At 52.0% G+C, this 22,746-nt stretch overlaps 2 protein-coding genes across 14 annotated transcripts in view; one reads left to right on the top strand and one right to left on the bottom strand.

Moving 5' to 3' along the window:
- Positions 1-17,610, top strand: part of FBXW4 (F-box and WD repeat domain containing 4) — a 107,644-nt gene extending 90,034 nt beyond the window's left edge. For 8 of the 12 annotated variants that reach the window (XR_002338434.1, XR_002338437.1, XR_002338438.1 and 5 more), the window contains 3 exons: positions 6,722-6,862; positions 7,388-7,529; positions 7,715-8,395. Coding sequence is in view for 4 of the 12 variants with exons in the window: in XM_001924973.5 (XP_001925008.4) it covers positions 6,722-6,862; positions 7,388-7,529; positions 7,715-7,834 (403 nt within the window). In the remaining 8 variants the exon portion in view is untranslated. Of the gene's footprint in view, positions 1-6,721; positions 6,863-7,387; positions 7,530-7,714 lie in introns of those variants that run through there. The other 4 variants (XM_021072715.1, XM_021072716.1, XM_021072714.1 and 1 more) reach the window with 3 other exon arrangements.
- Positions 9,201-22,746, bottom strand: part of DPCD (deleted in primary ciliary dyskinesia homolog (mouse)) — a 20,060-nt gene continuing 6,514 nt past the window's right edge. For both annotated transcript variants that reach the window (XM_001926725.4, XM_005671394.3), the window contains 4 exons: positions 17,062-17,186; positions 16,589-16,722; positions 9,937-10,039; positions 9,201-9,502 (listed from right to left, as the gene is read on the bottom strand). In XM_001926725.4, the coding sequence (XP_001926760.1) occupies positions 9,398-9,502; positions 9,937-10,039; positions 16,589-16,722; positions 17,062-17,186 (467 nt within the window). In that variant the 3' untranslated portion in view covers positions 9,201-9,397. The remainder of the gene's footprint in view (positions 9,503-9,936; positions 10,040-16,588; positions 16,723-17,061; positions 17,187-22,746) is intronic.

Raw genomic sequence — 22,746 nt, 5'->3', positions numbered from 1 at the left:
ATCTGGAAGGTGGAGTAGCACTGCCGGCAGGACTCAGTGGCGGAGAGTGTGCGGTGCTGGGTGGATTCTTTGCTTTTAACCTGTCACCGCTGAAACCTGAGGAATGCTGGGATTTTCTCTTTTATGTGTGTGCTACGACCTGGGGGGGGGGGAGTGGAGGGGCAGTTTTGCTCTGAGCATCGCCCCTCCAGAGGCTGCCCTCAGGCCGAGGTGGGGGCTGGGACATAAGCTCAGAGATGTAGGCGCGCCCTCATCCATCTGTGTCTCTCAGGTACCATTCTTCAGACTCTCTGGGCTGCTCTTCACAGTGCCTGAGGACCCCTTTCAAGGTCACCATGGCTCCCTCAGCCCTTTGTTCATTAGGATTCTTGGAGACTCTTCTCCTTCTGGACTAGGGACAGGGAGGTGCTGGCTGGAGCACACAGCTCAGGGAGCAGTCACGGGCACAAAGCTGTTGACTAGATGGCTTGGAGCTTGGCTCTTCCCCTTTCCCTCCTCTCCTGCCTTTCTCACTCCCGGAGCTGGGGACCGCAGGTTGAGCCCAAGGACAGGGGATTTCTAACCTGTCTAAACCAGATAAAAAGAAAGATGAAGTCCTTCATCCACCTCGAACATGCTAGACTGTTCCTGTTTCCAAGGGTAGATGGTCTTCAGGCCCAGTCCCCAGCCCCCAAGGGCTCGATCCTCAGAGACTGTGCCGGTAGCCAACCGCTGAAGTATCCCTAGCTAGGCCCTTGGCTCGGCCCCAGGGAAGGTGGTGTCTGTGTGGGGCACACCTCCCGCTGCTGGAAGGCCTGGGGTGCATGGGGGTCTGACTAGCCAGACGTCACACACACACCTGCCCCTAGGTTTGCCCTTGCTGTGGGTTTTCTCTTTTCCACCAAGGCGCATTTGAGCTGGATCTAGCATTGGTGCCCTGAGACTAGGCACAAGAGCAACCCCAAGGGCAGTGGGGGCAGTAGGCACCAGGATGGAGAGGCCTGTGATCTCAGCCCTGGAGATGTCACAGTGGGTCTGGCCACAGCCCTAAGCCGGCATGCCGGCGTGGGAACTATTGGGTAGGGGTAGGTTTTGGCAACTCGGCTACTCCTGCGGCATCGAGGGTTTGAGTCCTCAGTTAGGTACTGCACACACTGCCCTGTGTGTGTGACCATACGCATGGCCCCTGCATGCCCTGCCTCATCTCCCCCCCCCCCCCCCGCTTCCAGCAGCATCCCCAGTCGCCCATTACTCCTCCACTCCCAATCTAAAGCCCACCAGTCTCCCCTTTTTCACCAAAGGCAGGGACAGAGAAGCTTCTCACATATTCTGACAGCTACCCTATATTTTCCCCTCTGAGCCTTTGCTCTAGCTGACCTCTTGCCTGCAGCACCCTGTCTCTGCCTGCTCAAGCCCTGCTCACTCTTCAGCATAAGTAGGACCTCTACCACAAAGCCCTCCCTGATCCTCACCCCTGGTGCTGCAGTTGGTGGCCCTTGATGGCCACTGCGGGGCCTCGTATAGCTTCCCCTTGGGCTGGGAACTTATCTTAGGACTGAGCACAGGAGATACATATCACAGCAGCAGAGAGCATTTGGAACAACAAGGAGTGCCCTTTCTGACCACCTCCAGAATGACTGGTCCTGAGTGCAAGCTGGGCCACTCTGAGGGGACCCTCAGTGCCCATCCCACCCAGGTGTGGCTTTGTCTCTGTCCCCCGCCTCCACCTCCACCTGGGGTGGGGGGAGGGGAGCTGGTCCTCCGTCAGGGTGATTACGGGAATCGCCCCTCTTTAAAGTATCTGCCTTCTCCTTTGAAAGTATTACTGACAGCTTTTTTCATTTTCTTTTTTCTTTACCTCTTTAAGGAACCCTGTAATTTCTCTCTCTTTCCCCCCACCCCTTTCCTTTTTCTTTCTTGTCCTCTCTGTCCCCCTGAACTCTTTGAAATTGGCTCTCTGCCTGCTGACACCAAACTGATACTTTGCGTTTCACTTCTCCTTATCCCTTTATGGCAACAGATGTTGAAATTTTGTATCCTTTTATCTGCCCGGCTGCCCCTTCCTGTAATTACGGTCCCCTTGTTAGCAGTACAAAGTGGCAGCCCGGCCGCCTGGCCTTTGAGCCATTGTGTCTGAACACGTGTGCATGGGCGGGTGCTGGAGCTGTGCATGCGCGCGCGCGCGCGCACACACACACACGCATGTGAGGGGCCTGTGCTTTGGGAAGGGCCCTCCCCCCTCACCTGGCAGGGCTGGGCAGAAGCTTCCCTGGCCTTCTGTCCCCCACTGCTCTGGGGATACATCGGGGACCTGGCGGCCTCCTCAGTTCCCTCGCCCTCCCCGCCAGAGGACCACCACTCCCCACTCCAGAGCCTCCCTGGCCTCGTGCTGGCTGAGCACCAAGTGCTGCCGGCCCAGCATCATCAGGGAGCCAGATCCCGCCAGCTCCTTCCCTCACATCCCAATGCCTCCAGCCCAACCAGGTGCCCATGCCCTGCATCTCTATTGTTGCTGGGCCTTCACCTGAGCCATCCCCCCTTTCCCGTCATTGCCTGCCAATCCTGTCACTCACTGAAGCAATGTGCTCTCATAAAACTCCCTTTCTTCGCTCTTCCGGTACCCATCTAGCCACACCTTGTATTGTTAGTTGGACAGACGGCAGACTTCTCTCCTTCCCTGGACTGAAAACACCTTTGAAGAAGGGACAGTATCTCCTTCCAAGGCTCATCTCGCATGTCCCTGCAGTTTCAATTAGGCACAATGCTTTGTATACAGAAGATGCTCAGTAAACAGTTATTGATCAAAGAAAGGAAGAGCGGGAAGGATGAGGTGGAAAGAAAGGAGGAAAAACCTCCCCTTTTCTTAGTGACCACATTGGGCCTAGCTTACACCTTTAGGCCATCTGTCCCCTAGAGACAGAGAAGATGTAGGAAGGTGGACTGTGTGTCACCCTTCCATCCTTTTTCTCCAAAAGCCATTGTGTTCCATTTTTGAAGCTGCATGTGCCATATGGGGCGTCCTCACACCCAAGCAGATGCAGGAATGGCACCCATAGAATCTCCAGGGAGCATCGTTAGGAGCCCAGTGGTTTTCTTTTTGTTTATTTGTTTCAGGGCCTCACTCACAGCATATGGAGGTTCTCCAGAGCTGTAGCCACCGGCCTACGCCAGAGCCATGGCAATGCCAGATTCAAGCTGCGTCTGCGACCTACATCACAGCTCACGGCAACGCCGGATCCTTAACCCACTGAGCGAGGCCAGGGATCGAACCCACAACCTCATCGTTCCTAGTCGAATTCGTTTCCACTGAGCCATGACGGGAACTTCAAACGTAGGGTATTAACAGTGACTGCAAATGGTGAGGGGGCCACGGGCATTGTTAGATATGGCTGAGGTGGTGGTGCCCAGGATATCTCACCTCAGGGCACATCAACACAGGACTTTCTATGGCACAGCTTGTGCTGAGAGCTTAGGCACGAGGGCCACGTGGAGGCCTGGATGAGGGACTCGGAGGGGGTGAGGCAGGGCACCAGGATTCCCTGGCCTGCAGCGCCCAGACTGCCCCTCTATGCCCAACTCGAGCCTGGTGCTCAGACAGGGCATCTGGGTCTTCAAGGCCAGCGCCTACCTCCAGTTGGCTGTCCCCACAAAGATAGGGATGGGGGTCAGGATCTTACTTGAATGTCCTCCCCCCTGAGGAGTCAGGCAGTCCTGTCCTCCCATTTCCCTCCAGCTTCAGTGGAGGGGCCTGGGCGGCAGGGGGCCGGGGCCAGGGAGACCTGATTCCCTCACCCGGTCCTCTCCTCAAGGGGCGAGGCTGCACTCTGCTTGCTTTTCCGGTCCAGGTACTCTGGGTTCTCCCAGGGGACGCCACACACAGCCAGGCCTCGGGAACAGGTCTCCTTCAGGCAGCCCTCCCCAGCCTGGGTCTCATTCATCAGGCTCACAGGGGCGGCCCCATCTGTCTTTATCTTTCCCTGGGTCGAGAGAGAATTGCTGGAGTCAGGCTAGGAGGAGGCCCCCCAGCCCTCAGTGGCTCCTGGAGGCCCGGGCTTTGTGCACAGGAGTTGGAAGGGAGTGGACTTTTTGTCTGGCCTTCTATAGTGACAGACCTGGCCCTTGCTCCCGTCTTGGCCTGAGGCTCTGAGCGGCAGCGCCTTTCCCACACAAGTTGTGCGACAGCCAAAGCTCTGTACCCCCACCACGCGCCCCCCACAGTGAGAGGCCGAGAAGCATTCTTAACATTCTTTCCAGAGAAAAGGGGTGAAATGTCTGAATTTGGGGGTCACCATGTTATACAAATTGCAATCTAATCGTTTTTACAAGAACACACTTGCAGTAAGAAAAGGAACCTGGAGGAGGGGCTGAGGAGCCAGACAGCTTGTTTTGTCCCCCTTCCCCCCAAAGTTTGGGGCTATTGTTGGCCTGATGTTGCTCCCTCCACCAGAGCAGTTGAGCTAGAGATTTCTAGTTAAATTGGTCCTGGGGTGGGGGCCACGGTGCCATTTCTGTTTGTTTTCCCAAATCAAAGCCCCAGCAGGGCTCCTATGGCACCGCTGGGCCGCTATTTGAAGAGACGGGCCATTTCCCAGAGCCTGGTGTGTCAGTTTATGCTCTGAACTTAACCTCACGGGCACTGCACAGCAGAGCCTCCAGGGTCCCAGGCCCAGAGGCAAAGAAACTGTATCTTTTTATTGGCCCATTTAAAGTGTGTGTGGCCACTTCGGAGAATCAGAGAACCTAGTGTGGCAGAAACTCCTCAAGCCCTGGCCAAGCCCGGCTGGCAGATAGGGGCTTCGGGACTTGTCCTGGCCTCCAAGGGCTCATGCTCACTTGGCTCTTGGGTCTCCCCAGAGGGTAGGGTTCTGTGTTTCTTACTGCAGACACCGTGGCATGACACTTTCCAGTGGTGGCTTAGACGCCAGGACCCAGGTTGGCAACCAGTCTGGGTGTGGCCCTATTGCTGCCCACCTTCAGCTCATGGGTGCCCAGCCTTCCTTCCTTCTGAACCCTGGGACCAGGGTAGGCAGGTAGAGCCACGCTGGGCTTCACGCCCCCAACCTCCACAGCCTTTCATCTTCCATTTCAAACAGACAAACGTGAAATTACTTCTATAGATTAAAGGGGAGTCATTCTTGAAGGCACTCATTCCTGGAGGCCTCACTAATGGAGGGGGCAGGGCCCCCAAATCTGGAAGGAGGGAGAACTGTGGAGCAAGACAGCCCCTACCAAGTGGACGAGAGAGAGACTGAGACAGAAGACCGTGACCCCCATCCTTCTCAGGGATCTGGCCTGCCCGGGTTGGGGAATCATGGCTAGTGGCCCAGCTGGGAATGGAAGCCTTCTCGGCAGCTGAGGTCAGTGAACTCCAGGAGATGCTGATCCGGGGAGAAGGCTTCCTGTCTGATCCCTCAGCACAGAGACTTATCTTCTACCCCTGACAGGAAGCAGCACTTTCCTGGGAAGGAGGCTGGGGGCAGGGGTGCTGACTTAAGGGCCTGCTTCCCATCCTGCCCCAACTGGACAGCAACAGTGCTGCTTGCTGGGGGTCCCCTCACTGCCCAGGGCTCGCAGGGGAAAGAGTAGGCAGAACAGAACCTCCTCCTTTACTCCTCAGCCTTCAGAGAGGACGGCAGCTCCACCGAGAGAAGGGAGGTTGAGGCAGAAGGACCGAGGCTGAGGTCCACATCCCACGCGGCTGGCAGCCTGTCTACTTCACGCTTTTGGGTGAACACTGCTTGGGCCAAAGCTGGGCTGGTGAGGCCATGAAGCCCTCCATGCCCCATGCTGGGGCCTTTTACCTGGGTGTCCATGGCCCAGTCATGCCCTCCAGGAGAGCCCAGCATCTCTTAGGTGAAGCTGAGGGATTGGGCCTGGAGCGTGCGCCCTTCATTCTCCTCAGCCGTCTGCAGAGACTCAGCGCTTCTACCCATCCCCTAGCCACAGGGATTAGCGGGTACACTTGATGTTGAGGGGTAGTTGCTAGGGCCAGGAGGCCCCCCTACATGGTTGCTAGGGGTCTGGCATCAGGGCGAGGGGTCTGCCCACTGCCGCGGTCACGGAGGGAATTACACAGTCACAAAGAAATTGTTCTTCTCAGTAATCTGCTCTCGGCCACCGGGAGGGGCGAGGGTGGGGGAAGCAAGCTGGAGCCCAGCGGGCTGGGGGCTGTGATCATAGAGGCGTGCTAGTCTCGGGCCGGGGGCCAGCCAGGCCAGGAACACCAGGGACCAGCCTGCTAAGCTGCTTTCTCAGCGATTTCTCTCCCCAGACACAAAGGTGTTTACTTGTTTTAACATCTCCTGGGACTCCCCTTCTCCCTTTGTGTGGTCTTTATCCCCAATGAGGTTTGAGCCCCAGATTACAGGCAGGAATTAAGGCATTGGACTCAGGCAGCTCAGAACTGCATGACCTGCAGGATCAAGGAGTATAAAGTAACTGGGGGGCGGGGGGTGACCCCTTCAGCAAGGCCCATTCAGTGTCCTGAGGGGTGGTTGGGCGGTAGGCAGCCAGCGTGCAGGTGTGACGGAGGGGCTGCTGGTGGCCGAAAGAGGCCTTCACTGCGGGAGCAGAGTGGGAGTCTAGGGCATCCTCTCCTTTGGCACCCTTCCTAAGGGAGTCTAATTCTAGCCAAGGAAGAAGAGCTACATTCCCCCAGGGACGGATGCCATTTGAAGGCTAAAAGAATATGTGTGGGCCAAGGTGGGGCAGCCTCTCATCCTCTGCCCTCCTCTCTCCCCAGTGGGCAGCTGATGACACACCTGGGCAGTGACTTTCCCCCAGGGGCTGGGGTGCTAGACGTCATGTATGAGTCCCCTTCCACACTCCTGTCCTGTGGCTATGACACCTACGTTCGCTACTGGGACCTCCGCACCAGTGTCCGGTGAGTGTGCAGGCAGGAGGGCAGGTGGTGGGAACCCCATGCAGGTCCCGGCCCTCCCTCCAGTCCCGACAGACCCAAAGGTGAGGGACAGACCCACCCACATCAGGGACTGCTAGAGAGCAGCGATCAGCAGGTCAGATCGTGCTGAGATGCTCCTCGTTGGCAGCCCTGGTGCTGTAGCTGGGAGCCTATAGCACCGGGCCCTGATAAGAGCCTTGGGAGCCATCGGGTGCCGTCCCTCAGCATTCTGTCCCAACTTTCCTGAGGCCTTTCCTGACTTAATTCCAGTGACACCTAGTAGCTATGGGATTGCAGATGAGGCAGAACCTGTCTGGGGTTACTGGACTTGATGAGAAAGAGCTTTCCTGAGGCTTCCCCCCACTAAGTCTGCGGAATTTTAAAGGAATTTCATGATCTGGCATCTTTCTCTCCTGGCCAGAATGGCTTCCTAAGGCCCCTGGGGACTCTGGGGTGGAGATGGAAGGTGCCCCCAAACCTCCCCCTGCATGTCCCCCTCCTGGACAGGAAGTGTGTCATGGAGTGGGAGGAGCCCCACGACAGCACCCTGTACTGCCTGCAGACCGATGGCAACCACCTCCTGGCTACCGGCTCCTCCTACTATGGCGTCGTGCGACTGTGGGACCGGCGCCAAAGGGCCTGCCTACATGTAAGATTCCACCCACCACACGCCTCCAGGGTGCCAGGGGCTGCACTTGGGAGGGTGTATGCCTGGGGAGGGTGGGAGACAGCCCACAATGGCCCCTGTCCCGGGGCATTGGGGCTGAGAATCCTGGGCTCGAGCCCCCCTAACTCCCAATCGGGACCCTCTCGCCACTCATTCCTTCCATGCAGGCCTTCCCGCTGACCTCGACCCCCCTCAGCAGTCCTGTGTACTGCCTGCGCTTCACCACCAAGCATCTCTACGCCGCGCTGTCTTACAACCTCCACGTCCTGGACTTTCAAAACCCATGACAGGGCCATCCCAGCCTGTGGGCCAGGGAAGCCAGCTACTCAGGGACCTCTCCTGCCTGGAAGGTACAGTGATACCTAGATCTGTGACCCAGGGGCATAGTTCCCACCACCCCCACCAGGAACCAGTTGGAGAGCAGGGTCCTGCTGCTTCGAGAGAACACAGCTGAACCCAGCCAGGCCTTGCTCCTCTGTTGGCCAGAGCAAGGATGGGGTCTGGAGAGGCCCACCCCTTCTCAGAGCCAGGCCAGCTCAGCTCAAGAGTGAGGCCAGGTGCTCCAGCCTTCCCAGTGGGTCCCTTCCTGCCTCTTCCCTGGAGGGAGGCGGGAGGCTGCCAGTTCCCTATGGCCCCAGCCTCCATCTCAGTCAGACCCCACCCTTGGCCAAGCTCGGGCCGGGGACTCACATTCCTGGGGCACTGGGGCTTGGTCTTGCTTTGACACCAAGAGAGGACAAAGGGAACCCCACAATTCTGAGTGAGTTCTGAACCAGCCCAACCTCAGGCTAGCTGTTGAGACATGCTACAATATTCATTTTCGTAAAAATAAAGCTTAACTGTTCACAGATCTGGTTCCTCACTGGCTGGGGAGATCCCAGGGAGAAGGAACAACAGATTTAAACTTGGGGATGGGCATGCTAGGGAAATGGTAAGACCAGCCTCCATGGCTCAGTGTCCCAAAACACAAAGGTTTCTTTTCTTCAGGAGAACCTCTCACTCCCCCTTTGGCCCTGCTGGTTTCCACTGCTCAGCAACCCTCATGCTGGCTTTATACCTACAAGGTGTCTTAATAGCCTGGGCCGTTTCCAAGAGGTCTGCTTTTTTTTTTTTTTTTTCTTGATTTTTTTTTTTCCAGAGCCGCACCCATGCCATATGGAGGTTCCCAGGCTAGGGGTCAAATCAGAGCTGGAGCCACCAGCCTACACCACAGCCACAGCAACGCAGGATCTGAGCACGCCTGCGACCTACACCACACTTCACAGCAACACTGGACCCCCAACCCACTGACCAAGGCCAGGGATAGAACCCTCATCCTCATGGATCCTAGTTGGGCTCCGGGAACTCTAATTTCTGCATTTTTAAAACTTCTCCCTCACCCACCTTTATCTTAGGGTCTGCAAGCTAGGGCAGCACAGGGTCCTCTCCAGCCTAGTTTTCCACTGAGTTTATGCACACAGGTTGGGGAAGACTCCCTGCCCCGCTGGGGTCAGGACTCCCTGACCCTCTTTTCCATCGAAAATCTACACCTCCCTTTACATGGAGGGTTCTACCTCTGAAGGTCCTTAGGCTAGAGGAGCAGGAAATGTCATCACCAGCACCCTCCCTGGGGGCAGGAGCATCAGAAGTGAGCAAGAGGGCAGTGCACCCACAGTGACTCAGAATGACTTTACTCAGGAGAGAAAACCATGACTCAGGGCTAGGAAGGCCCCGGTTCTTACAGAGCCTGGACAGCTGCTGAAAGGAAAGAGGCTGCCCCGGGCTGGAAAGGCCCAAGCCTCAAACTCTGACAGGTCTGTAGGAAGAACCTCACCCAGACTCAGCATCAGAAGTGCAGGTTCATGGGTCTACTACTGGGTCTTGCAATCCCCGTCACTGTTGTGGGCTGTCTTCACCTTCTTCAGCTCCTTCTGCAGCTCTGACTCAGCTACCAGGACCTCCTTGGGCTTGTGGTACTGTGGATGGAGCCAAGGAGAAGGCATGATTCAGTCATATTACCCCCACCACACACACACACACACACACACATACCCTGCCCACATGCTCAGGACCCCTTCTTCCCCCCTTTATTCAAAGATGAGGCAATTGAGGCCTACAGAGTTGAATGACTCGCTCCAAGTCACATGGATGGATAGGGGTAGGCTTTTGGACCTTCTAGAACCCTAGTTCTGTGGGTCCCCCCCCCTTCTAGCTGTGATTTTCAAATGAGCCTCCTCCCTGAGCCCCCACCTGCTAATCCCATGCTGAAGCACAGGGGCCTGTTCACTAGCAAGCACACCCCCAGAGTGGTTGGGGCTGGAACTGACGGCAACAATGGGATGAGAAGGGGTGAGGGGAAGAGGAAACTTCTCATGTCAGGGAGAAGCCAAAAAGTCCAAATGAATCTTACGGAGATGATGAGGGTAGAGTTGGCATGAGCAAAGCTCAGCAAGGAGTCATCCAGAGGTAGCTGGTATCTGTCTAGGTCAGGAATGGGGAACTTCTTGTAGTACCTGTGGGAACACCAAGAGGCCATGGGGACACCCAACAAGGTGACCACAACAGTTGGGCATCCGGCCCTCTGACGCCAAACTTCTACACAGTTCTCCCACAACTTCCACACAGCCAAAGAGGAAGAAGGGAACCAGTTAGAACGCCCTGGAAGGAAAAGCCTTATGGCCAGTCCAGCAGTTGAAGAACAGGGCCACTCATAATTCCTTGATTAGACCAGAACTTTGAGTGACTCATACTTCAGGCTCAGGACTCCCAAAAACACACTGAATAAGCCTCCTGGAATACGGACAGCTCAGACAAGCCACACCTTCTCTGCACCTGAAGAAGGTGGGACATGTGTGCTAACAAATAACAGAATAAGGCTATCTAGAGCTTTCCTCCAAAGCAGGAGACTGACAGTTGCCACTTACACGGCACTGTCACTGAAGGCCTCAGCTATCTTTTCCTCTTTGGGGGCCTTCCAAGGCCTTGTCAGCTTGCCTCTGCTTGTAGGTCAGAGAGGTAAGTATATGGACAAGGAGAAATCTCCCTAAGAGAACGAACCATGTGACTCATCCCGGAAGCTGGATCCCTGCAGCTCTGGACTCTGCTGGCCCTGAGACCCCACTCCCCCATTTTCGCATACACAGACGGTCCCCATCATCGGCAGGTGCCAGTCCAGAGATTAACAATTTCTTTTAGTTAAAAACAAAACAGAAACAACCCACATAGCAACATCCAACCCATAATGACTGTAACTGGACTTTGCAGGAACTCTGACCTTTACCGAAGAGCAAACTCAGGCTCAGAGAGGTGAAACTGCCTGCCTTCACAGCCAGTTAGTAGTCAGTGGGGTCAGGATTAAAGTTCTCTGACGCTGATCCAGTGCTTATTACGCCAGAGCACAAAGAATGGCCTCCTTATCTCTAGCAATAGGCCCGTTTGGCATTTTCCTTGGTGCAAGTGTGACCTAGGCTCCGGCCAGTGGCTGCCAGACCTGTCACCCAGGCACAGCATCACTGCTGCTGCAGAGTCGTGTGGGCTGCAGGCACATAGAAACAAACTCAACCATGGGGCCTGGAGAGGATAGGCTTCTAATACCAGAGGAGCCTGGTCTGTGACAGCTGCCCCAAGTCCACTTCAAAAGCCCCGATGCCCTGAGGATTCAGAGAGCTGACATCAATGCAGTACTTCTGCCCTGCTCTTCCTGCCCAAATCCCTCAGTTTAGTGGAGGCTCCGAGGGCCCCTCTCCTCCCAGGTTCCCCACTCCCCGCCAAGGTGCTGGGACCCATGGCAGGAAAAGAATGTTTACTTAAAGGCTGACAGTTCAAAAGGAGTGGGGGCTGGGGGATCCTAATGGCACCACAAGTTTGCTTTATTTTCCAAAGCTCTGCCCCAGGGAAAGGCGATCCATCTGCCTGCAAACCCGGGTGGAATGTCGGCCTCATCCTCTTCCTAGCCAGCCCAGGCTGAGGGCTCTTCCTGGGGCCCTAGGTCTGGCCAGCAAAGGTGGCAGACACTGATAATAGAGGGGGAGTCAAAGGTTAAACAGCAGAGATTAGATGAACACAAAGGCTTGTTAGGAAGTGTTAACATCTTCCCTGCAAATATACATAAGAAGCCAAACCAGGAGAAAAGCAGCCTGGCAAGCACAGCTCAGCCTAACCTACAGGGCCTGTGTAAGGCCTCGCTGTGGGGAACGAGTTGGGGGTGGGGGAACACCCTCCTTTCTGCCTACCTGGCTATGTGTCGGAGAGGGCGGACAGGGACACACCTCTGCACCCTCAAAGGGGCCCTGTCAAGCCACATGCCCCAGGGGAGGGTGGTGGGACTGGAAAGAGAGTCCCAGGACTTGGCCTCAACAGCGATGACAAGATCAAAGGGAACTTGAGTTGCGTTGGTTGCCCCACCTTCCCTGTTCTGCCCCCATCACCTTTCACGAGGCAGGGGGAGCGGAGGCAGAGTAGGTCTGGAGGCTCAGCTGTGTTCTGAGTCTGTTTTAACGGATTTAGTTTACTGGTTGGGGTTAGACAATATTCCTCACGGGCTCCTGATGGGCAGTCTTCAAGGGAGGATGGGGCATCTGCTGCTTTCTCTCCTCAGGAAGCAGCCCGCCCCTTTATCTCTAGCCCTGGCCTTGGGCTTTGCCCTGAGAGGAACCACACTTGACTTTCTCACCAGCGCCTGGACTAAAGACAGCGCCTGGACTAAAGACGGCCCCACCACACTTCTGTAAAAGTCCTGAATGCTGAGCCTCAGGCAGCGTAGGTAGGCAGCAAACATTCCTCAGGCATTAACTGTGTCCCAGATCTTGAGCTATGAGGTGGGGATTTAAGGATGAAGAAGAAACAAGGCCCTATCGCTGCCTGAGGAGACTCTGTGTTTCTGCTAAAAGCTAAGCCCTTATAGTGGTGGGGTTCCCGGGCTTTTCGCTGATGCACAGCAACCCCCATTCTCACCTCCCTTCACCATCCTCAGTCTGAGCCACGTGGTGAAAGGTAACATTTACGAATACTTATCCTGTGCCAAGCACTGTTCAACACACACTGAATCCTCAAATCAGGTTGGTTACTTCTGCTGTCCTCTTTTACAGAAGAGGAAGCTGAGACACAGAAAAGTCAGGTATCTTGCCCAAGCCGCAAAACGAGTAAATGGAGAGGCCCTTATCACAGCAATAATCCCCCAAATCTCCTGGCCCCTCCTCTCTGCTTTCTAACCTCAGAGAAACAGACCACCTGGGCTGGGTTCCCTGTACCTGTCCAAGCATGGCGTGGCTATGGAGGGTGGCCTCCCCCAGGATCCAGCCACCCTGCGGGTCCCCTGGGCACTCCCTCTAATACACAGTGGTCTTCCTTTCTGAATGTAAAAATGTTCAAAAGATGTCTGTGGAAGCAAAGGCTCTCAGGCATTCTCCTGGCCCTTCCCTGTGACTCTGGGCAGGCTACTTAACTTCTGGGCCTCAGTTCCTTCATTCAAATTCCTTTCTCAAATAAGGGGGCTGCCCTAGATGGACTTTAAGTCACTGTCAAAGGGACCAGAACAGGCCAACTCTACCTCTCCCCAACCTGTGCCAAAAGGACAGCTCCTTTACTTGGGCTATTTCAGAAGTGACACACTACCTACACTCATCGCTCTCTCCCTGCTATCTCCCTTTCCCACTTCTCCAGTCCCTTCCCAACCCATTCTCCACTGCAATGACCGGAGAACGGGCACGAGCCACCAGGCCTTCAGAAAAAACTCTGGAGGAGGCTGAAGGTAGAAGCAGGGTGGCTGTGGAGTCACGTGGGCCATGCCCCGCAGACTTCCAGCAAGTGCTCTGCACACCCAAACACAAGCTCGGCCGGAGTGCTCTAGAGAAGCCTCTAGACAGTCTGTCCCTTAAAAAAATCAGTAGGCAAATCTTTCTTAAACGTCAACACTCCAGGCATACTGGTCATCCCTGCCTATGGTAGCCCCTTCTAGAGTGTCAAGATGCACATTCACATAACTCAAAGCTCTCACAAGTCCTACCAAAGAGAAACTTGTTTAAGCCAGAGTTTCCTAAACTTATTTGACCACAGAATTCTTTTTTCTAGTGATGCCTATTAACACTTCCACAGTGTTAGCATCATCACTGATGTCAAATCAGCCAAGCTCTTTTCAGGTTCCAAATTCCAAAGAATTGTTGAGGGCCTGCTTCAGGCTGGCCATTGTGCTGGGTGTTTGTAAATATACAATTTTACCAAATTCCCCAAACAATCTATGACATGTGTATGAGCATTTTCCTACGAGAGGTGAGGAAGCCCTGCCCCAAATGTACGGTTAATACATGGCAGAGGCCAGCTTTAAGCTGACATCTTCGTACCCCACACCCCCAGCTCACCCCCTAGCTCATTCCACTTGCAGCTGCCAGCTTCTAGGCTGAGGCTTAGAGCCTACTTTCTGTACAACACTCTTACAGGGATGGCTGGTACTATGGTACTATGGTACTATGATGGGATCCTGGAAAAGCAACACTTTCTTCCTTTCGTGACTGGTCCCTCGCTATTACCTGAGGCCAAGGACATGATACACTGGAGTCAATTCCTTTAAGAAAAGTGGCCACCCCAGCTATCTGGGACAAGACAGGTACAGCAAAGGAACTCTGGCTTCTATTAGTAACTACATTTCAGAACATGAGAAACAGGGCAGATATGGAACCTCTAGGTGAAGGATGTCAATCAGAAAAGGCACAGTGTGGTGGAAACTGCAGAGGCCTGGGCACTGAAACTATTACTAACTTTGTTAGTGAAGTTATTTTATTATTGTCCCTTCAGCAAGTCAGTTCACTGTGCTGACTTTATAGATACAGTTACATAATCATCAGTATATAGCACAGGAGTAAAAATACATACCCTGTCCACCACTGGAAGGTATAATCATCAGAAAACAGATTTTTAAAGCATTTTGATCAACAACAACAACAAAAATAAATAAATAAATAAATAAAGCATCTTGAAAAAGTTAAACACTGCCCAAAGGGATAGTCATTGCATTCTGTTCACTTAGGGGCAGTAAAGGTATAGGGCATGTTACTACTCTAGGTATAAGATAAAAATGCCATGAGACTCAGGAAGGAGCTAGTTAAGGATTTGGCAGCCTCTCACCTTCCGCCCAGTCGAGGATCCTGAGGAAGACTGGGGCTGAGCCGGGCTGGGCCACCGGACCCAAGATCTCAGGGTGAGCTCTCAAGCGGGTACTCACATACTCCTCTCTCCTCTGTGGGGCTCCAACCCTGGACCAGTCCCCTCCCCCTCCGGGGCACTGCTCCCATCCCACCTGGCCTCACCCATCAGTTAAAAAATGTCTCCCCCTTTGCCTTGGGCGCTGGAGCAGGCCTCTGGCCTCGGAGCGCCTGGCCAACAGCGCCACCTATGGCTGGATATGCACAAGAAATGGGACCCAGAGGATCTGCCTGCAGATGAATTTTTCAGTGAGCTAGCTAGGCTCTCTTCTCCCACTCCCTAGTAATCACATTTCTGCTTGATATCTGTATTCGACAGTGACCTCTGGGGGACAAAAGGGAGGCAGCAGCCAGCTCCACAAAGTGCTGGGCTGCAGATTCAAGTGCTATCAGAAGCACTTTTGTTCCTAGTTTGGACCCAGGGCCTCTTACGCCAGGGAATGCTTGCTGAAGCACGGAGTTTGTCTTCCTAAAGGCAATTTCTCTGTTGTCTGAAATTGCTAAATTCCACTTTAGGCACTGACTCCTGTTAATGATGAGAACAATAACGGGAATAAACTGCCTTTTATCTGAGGGCCTCAAAGTGCTTTATACACGCAAACCCTTATTATGACTTTATATTTATAGACAAGGCCCACTGCAGGGGCTGCTGGCTGCATGTACAGCAATAATCCTGAAATTAATTCATTCATCTCCACCCCTCCCCGGCTCATTCACCATGCCAAAGTGACAGGGTGTGGGCGTCATAAGAGAAGGGTAGACTCCAGGGCTGCGCTAGAGGAGCCTGGGAGCCATGCTGCTTCCCCTTGGACATCACGGATCTGAGGGAGATGGGAGGAGAGGCTAGCACCACACCACCGGATAAGATGGACAAATAGCTGGGTCCTCCTCACTGCTTATAAATCAGTGGATAGATGGGGGCACCTCTGGCCTAAGCTTAGCACCCCAAGAGACATGCTGAGTGCCTTCACGGAATGTGGACCAGCAACTCATAAACCCTTGCATCTCAATGCCGCAAATCTGTCCTATACTGCAATCCCTCAATCCCTGCAATCTGGCCCAGGTTAGGACCAAGTGGTTACAGGGCTCTTCTCCTGTGACCTAGAGCTCCAGAAACCCACAAGAGATCAATGCATTTCCAAGATGATCAGCCCAGAAGCAGCCCTGCCAGGATCAGATCTCCACCTTCGTCACCTTCTGTCCCCTCATCCCCATATTTTGTCCTCCCAACAGACCATGAAAAGAGGAGCGAAAGAAGCTGAGTATCCCTTTTGAAACATAATGCAAGAGACTTTAAGCAAGAGACTTTCACAAGGCCAAGCACCTGCCCACTGTCTCTTAGTCCAGGGAGGGATCAGGTTTTCTGTTCTCACACCAGTATTTTCAAGTTCTGTAACTGCCACTGCAGACAGACAGGTGTGCCTTCTAAGCCATGGCTCCCTGCCAGCTCTGACAGTGATGTTACTAGGTCAGCTTCATCACAGACTGGATCCAGCCAGAGGTCAAGGTCATAATAACCTTACAGCAGAACCACCCAAGATCACAAGTCACTGGCCAGGTGATTCCCTCATGCACTCATTATTCAGCACATATTTACTGAGCCCCAATACGTGCCAAGTACTGGGCGAGACACTCTTGTTCAAATCCCTGATGGACTGGATTGTAACATTCAAGCTGGTCCTGCAGAGCGAAAGCCCTTCAGCATTTAGCCTACCACAGGGCTTTTCTGCAGCCCTCCTGCCTTGCTGAGGTGGAAGAGGAGGTTTCTCTGCCCCCCGGGTAGGGAGCAGTCTGAGCTCTAACCCGGATCAACCCCACCACCACATGCTCATACCCGAGCAGGCAGGTGCCCATCACACCACTTACTTTTTGTTGGTTGTTCTGACAACGACACAGCGCTCCTTCTGGTCCACAGAGACACTGTAGACATCCTTAGGGTATGGGAGGTTTCGAATTCGCCACTGGAAACTCATCTTGGTGTCCTTGCGCATGAAGATGGGCTGCAAAAGCCAAATCCAAATCAAGGACTGTTCCCAGAGAGGGGTAGGAAGAGACGGCTCCCCCTCCACCAAGCTCAACCTGGCACACAATGGGAGACCCTCAGCTCCTCTCCCCAGCTCCCCTCTGATGCTGCTATTACCGTGACATCCTAAGTCTGAAGCCCTCGCCCTGGGACGATCAAGCCAAAACCCTTTGGGTATTTATTCAAGCAAACATTTCTAGAGCACTATGTCCAGGTGGGCACACTGGAGATGAAGAGGTAAACAAGACATGGTGCCTGTCCTTGAGAACCAGCAGCCCACTTCCCACAGCCTTCCCAAGACACCTGAGACACATACGTTGGCATTGCTTTCTGTGATGAGTTCAGGCCCCAGGCTCCCTGCTCCTGGGACTGCTGGCTCTCCCACCTCAATCTGCCACTGGCCCAAGGCTCCCAGGGCACTCTTCACACGCCACTTCCTCACTGGGGAGAGAAGGAAGCAGTGGATTAGAGGAAAGAACAGGGCCCTGCTCTTTTCTGCTGAATCACTGACATATATATCAGGTAACCAGATCAGGATAAAAGTAGGAGCTGCAGGCCTTCACACTAGCTTTGTCCATCTGAGCAGGGACCTCACTACCTCTGAAATCTCAGGAGAGCATTTCAATATTAGAAAACTTGTAAAGCCCTTATCAAAAGGAATTGGAGTGCGCAGATGAAAGGAATTGGAACAAAACTCTGCAAGGTGCTAAGTAGAGTTCAGACACCCCCAGGTGTGACTTCAAGCACAGGGAAGATGTGAAGGTTATGAAAAGGGTAGCTACTGGTAACAGAAAATGTGGATCCCCAAAACTGAGAGCTGACAGTTTTCCCTCTAAAAAAAAAAAAAAAACGTGCAAAGGAAAAATGAAATCAGAGGGTAAAAGGTGATAAGCAGATCTGTCTCATGACTCAGAAAATCCAAATATAGACATTCACTCATTTCAGATGTACCTGCCTTAAAATAGCCCCAGAGCTGTATTTACAGGAAATTTTAGGCACATGCCATCTTTTAAATGCATTACTTATGAGAGATCTAATGTAAACTTTTTGTAGCATGGAATCATCCTTTTATAATGTGAATAATAATTTCTATTTTATAACCCAGATGTTTTTTGTTTTGCTTTTTTGGCTGCGCTTGCAGCGTGTAGAAATTCCTAGAATGGGGATCGAACCTGTGCCACAGCAGTGACAATGCTGGATCCTTAACCCTCTGTACCACAAGGAACTCCCTACAACCCAGATGTTTGCGAAAGATTTTTTTTTTTTTCCAGGAAAGTCACATGCCTTATGGAAATTCTAAGAGAAAAGATGAGTTCAGTAGACATTACCTAAAGGCCCCTGCCGAGATGCTCAGGAACCCGCTCAGCACCATCACGGTGACCGCTGTCAACATGCCCAGGGCCGCAGGGGCCTTTCCCAAGCGCGACCCTCCTGTTCCTTCCCTCCCCACAGCACAGGGGGGCTTCCAGCCTGGCAGCCCCAGCGTCGCTCCAGGCCAGCTGCCGTCCTGAAGCTGCTGTGAGGAGCTAAACAACTCAGAAAGCGCCTGGCATCCTATCGCAGTTGCTCCTTTTTCTGGGCCGGCGATGGGGTGGTGAAAGCGGCATTGCAATTCTCAGGATGGGTTTCTTTGAGACCTTCTGAGCAGCTGTGCCAAACCCAAACACCCTCATTGCTCTAAGTAAGGCACACAAGCTGAACACAAAAGTGTGCTGTAAAATTAGAATTTTCCCTTGAATATGTGCTTTTATAAGGTCTGTTGCATTCTGCAGTGTGATTTTATTACGTCTCAGGGCCAAAAACTCTCCCCAGAAACACATTTCCAAGTTTATAATGAAAACTAATAAGGAAGAGTAAAACTTGGAAATATGCTTTATAGGCAACTTTTTTTTCCCTCACAAATACTTGTACTCTCTTAAGTGAATGGACTGTGAGCAGGAGTACATCCAAACCTACTCACGTAATACCTCGCTTAACTGGAAGCCAGCCTTCTGGGGCCCTGTCACAGCTGCAAATTCAGAAGTGACAGATGCCTCTAAGCAGCGGCTTATGGTGACTCAATCCATGTATCTTGCTCTGTACTGGAGGAAGGATCACTCCCAGATTCTCACTCAGACATGTATAAAATGCTATGTGCAGAATAAAGCAGGTAATTAATTTTTTCCCAGGATACTGAAAACAGCACCATGGGCCAGCTCACACTGAGGGCAGTGTTAGAACTAAGCGGCATGTGGGACAGTTTGGTGTGAGAGCACACAAGCAGACTCAGACCCTGATGGGACTGTGGTGTAACAGAACACAGTCATCAAGCTCCTTTAGAAAGCATCTCGTCCAGGAGTTCCCGTCGTGGCGCAGTGGTTAACGAATCCGACTGAGAACCATGAGGTTGCGGGTTCGGTCCCTGCCCTTGCTCAGTGGGTTAAGGATCCGGTGTTGCCATGAGCTGTGGTGTAGGTTGCAGACGCGGCTCGGATCCTGCGTTGCTGTGGCTCTGGCGTAGGCCGGTGGCTACAGCTCCAATTCGACCCCTAGCCTGGGAACCTCCATATGCCGAGGGAGTGGCCCAAGAAATAGCAAAAAGACAAAAAAAAAAAAAAAAAAAAAAAAGAAAGCATCTCGTCCAATACCTGTATTTTTCACGTGAGAGACGGCATTCCCTCCCTGCCTGCTCGCCTTCAGCCCTCGCCACCTCTCCAGGGGAGAGTGTGAAGAACTACCAAGGCTCAGAGAGATAAACTAACTTGCAAAAGCCACAGCTAAAATTCAGGTCTCCTAACTCCACAACCAGAATATGAAGCATCAGGAGTTCCTGTTGTGGTACGGCAGAAACGAATCCGACTAGTATCCGTGAGGACGCAGGTTTGAATGCTGGCCTCACTCAGTGAGTGGGTTAAGGATCTGGTGTTAGATCAGGTGTAGGTCGAAGATGCGGCTCAGATCGTGCATTGCCGTGGCTGTGGTGTAGGCTGGCAGCTATAACTCTGATTTGACCCCCCAGCCTGGGAAATTACACATGTCGCGGGTATGGCCCTAAAAAGCAAAATTTTTTTAAAAAATTAAAAAGAAAAAAAGCAAAAACAAAAGAATATAAATCATTAATAAAAGCCTAACTTATATTCCACATACAGTCAATAAGCATATGATATTTAGAAAGGTTCACTTTTTTTTTAAGTAGCTCTATTTCTTTGTTATATTTCAGCCTTTAAAGGAAAAGTTTTGATTATTTGAAAATGTAATTTATGAAAAACACCCCACTGTATGGGGCTCCTGTGATCGGGGTAGCCTGAAGCACATGCCAGTGTGGCCAAGAGAGGAAATTCCCACCCCACAACTTCCTGTCTACTCTTTTATCCAAGGAATGTTGAGTTTTGAACAGAAACCTTTCCAAGGAGTAAGTCCCTAAGGAGGAGGAAAGTCAGCTACCGATTTCCCTACTGTTGTCCTTAAAAGCCACTCAGATCACAGAAACTTGGACCCTTGGCTGTTTCACTTTAAAAACAAACCAAAAACCTCGGGATTAATTTGTTAGAACACAAAGTCAGTCTCCCTACTCATTCCCTTATGACGTAAGATCCAATAAGTGATTTTGGTGAAGTCTTTGTTATTTCTCCCATGGACATGGGCAAGAATGCACACATGCAAATACACACTGTCTTGTCTTTCTTGTCCTGTCTTTGTTCCTGAACTCAAGGACAGCTCCTGCGGCAACAGAAGACTGTTTCCACCTGCTGTCACTGTGATTTGATTATATGTTAAACCCAAACTGGTGTGTGCAAGGCAGCTCCCCGGGATGCTGTCATATCTTCCCGGCTGAGCCAGGGCCAGTCCTTGGAAAGGAGACTTTCAATGACCCTGTAAAGAAGAATATATGAAGGAGGCAGCGCCTGGGGCCTTTTTCCTAAGTCAGCAGGAAGCAGGCTGATGTTCCAGACTGCTGAAAGGAGGCCCCATCTTTCAGGTGGGCTGGAAAGTAGAGGTCCTAAAGGCCTCTTTCCCCAGAGCTCCAAGCCCTGGCCCACTTCCAATGTGGATAATTACATTCCCCTTTCCTAAATACTCCCTGCAGCTTAAACTGGATGCAGGATTCTTCTTTTCTGCCCTAAAACACTGCAACATTGCTATGTGGCTATTAAACAGCTGCCACGTCCCATCCCTGAGGAGGCTGAAGGGAATCGAGTGGGTCATTTATAAAGCCGGTGAAGTGCTTGGGGATGAAAGTGCTCAATATCCTCCAAATGCAGCCTGGGGTGGTTAGGCTGGCGGTCAAATACCAAAGCAGATTAAGCCGGTAATCCGAATGTAATCGCTGGGGGATGGCCTGCCCTTCAGCCTCTGCCCCCCTGGACATGCTGTGTTCTTCTGGGGCTGGTTTGAAGTTCCGATCATTGTTACGGGCCCTTCAGTTTTTTTCCTCTATGAATACACATACAGCATTCGTTGTGGGGGGTGGGAATGAATAGCATTGAGAGGGTACGAAAAAAAAAATATGACACTACTATGCTTATTAACACCAACTGGAAGAGCTCCGACCCAGACAGATGTACGATTGGCAATTCTCTCCATAAATTACTTTCTGGGTTTTTTGGACAGAAAAACAGTTTGGTCAATTATCCAATTTGTATAATTAGCTGGAAAATGGAAATTATTCCCATTTACAACCACAAAAACCCTGTCCATATTTTGCTTCATAGAACGCCCAAGTGAAAGTCAGCTTAGGCCCTGGAATTATTTATACTTAAAATTTAAAAATGAAGAGTATTTTGCAAGCTGGTGGGGGTGGGGTGGAGTAGGGTGGGGTGGTTGGAGATGTATAAGAAAGAGATCAGCTGTTCAAAGGGCCCAGGGGTTTGAGTGAGGTGTTCCTTGCTGCCAGTTTCTGTCCTGCTCTCACTGGCCACTACTCGGGTCATTCTGGGGAAAACAAAATGTAATAAAAAAAGCAAACAGGATTAAATATTCTCAACTCCCAACAGCATGCTGCTGTGGATTAAAGCATAGGCTCTTAATCAGACAGACCTAGGCTTACTTAAATCCTAGCTCTGTAACTAAATAGCTACATGATTCTGAGCAAGTGTGTAACCTCTTGAAGCTTCCATCTTTTCTGACTATTATAAAGACAACAGGAGTTCCCATTGTGGCTCAACAGAAATGAATCCAACTAGTAACCATGAGGTTGCGGGTCTGATCCCTGGCCTTGCTCAGTGGGTTAAGGATCCAGCATTACCATGAGCTGTGGTGCAGGTCACAGACGAGGCTTGGATCCTACATTGCTGCGGCTCTGGCGTAGGTCAGCAGCTGTAGCTCCGATTTGACTCCTAGCCTGGGAACCTCCATATGCCACTGGTGTGGCCCCAAAAAGCAAAAATAAATAAACAAATAAAGAAAACAGTACCTACCATATCAGGCTGTAATGAGGATGATTCATATAAAGCACTTAGCATGACAACCGATAAAAGTCCTAGTATTAATATCATTATATTAGGTAAACTTTAGCCAAACAATGTTCTCCTGTGAATCTCCACTTCTGCTTTTAAGAAAAAGGAATTTGGAGGCCACTGTCTGTGCTCCGCCTGCCATGAGGGAAAGTGACAGGTTCATGTGGGATGCTACAAATGCAGGAAACTGGACTTGTTTTTTCATTTTAATTTCATGTCCAAGCACAACTAAGAGCCAGGGTTTTATTTGTTTGTGCTTTTACAACCACAGCAGCAATAGCTGTTTTATTTGCTCTGTGTGGAGAAGAGAAGTGGGGCTGGGAGAGAGGAGCTGTGGCTCGTCCCTGGCGTGGTAATGGTGGTGGTCAGCCCACGTGACCTCTGCTTTCATAAGCTCGCCCCTTTTAGACATTCCAAGGCTGTCACCCCGCGGGAGTGCTATAAATTACAATGCATTGTGAGAATATTACTACTGTATTGGTTTCCACCAAATCAGTGTCATATGCTAAACACATCAAGATTTTTAATAGCACTGGACTAAACCAATTGGGACTGGAGCCCAAGCA

Source organism: Sus scrofa, chromosome 14, assembly GCF_000003025.6.
Source record: "Sus scrofa isolate TJ Tabasco breed Duroc chromosome 14, Sscrofa11.1, whole genome shotgun sequence".
Taxonomy (NCBI): domain Eukaryota; kingdom Metazoa; phylum Chordata; class Mammalia; order Artiodactyla; family Suidae; genus Sus; species Sus scrofa.
Note: the sequence above shows the minus strand (reverse complement) of the source record. Positions and strands in the feature narration are given on the sequence as shown.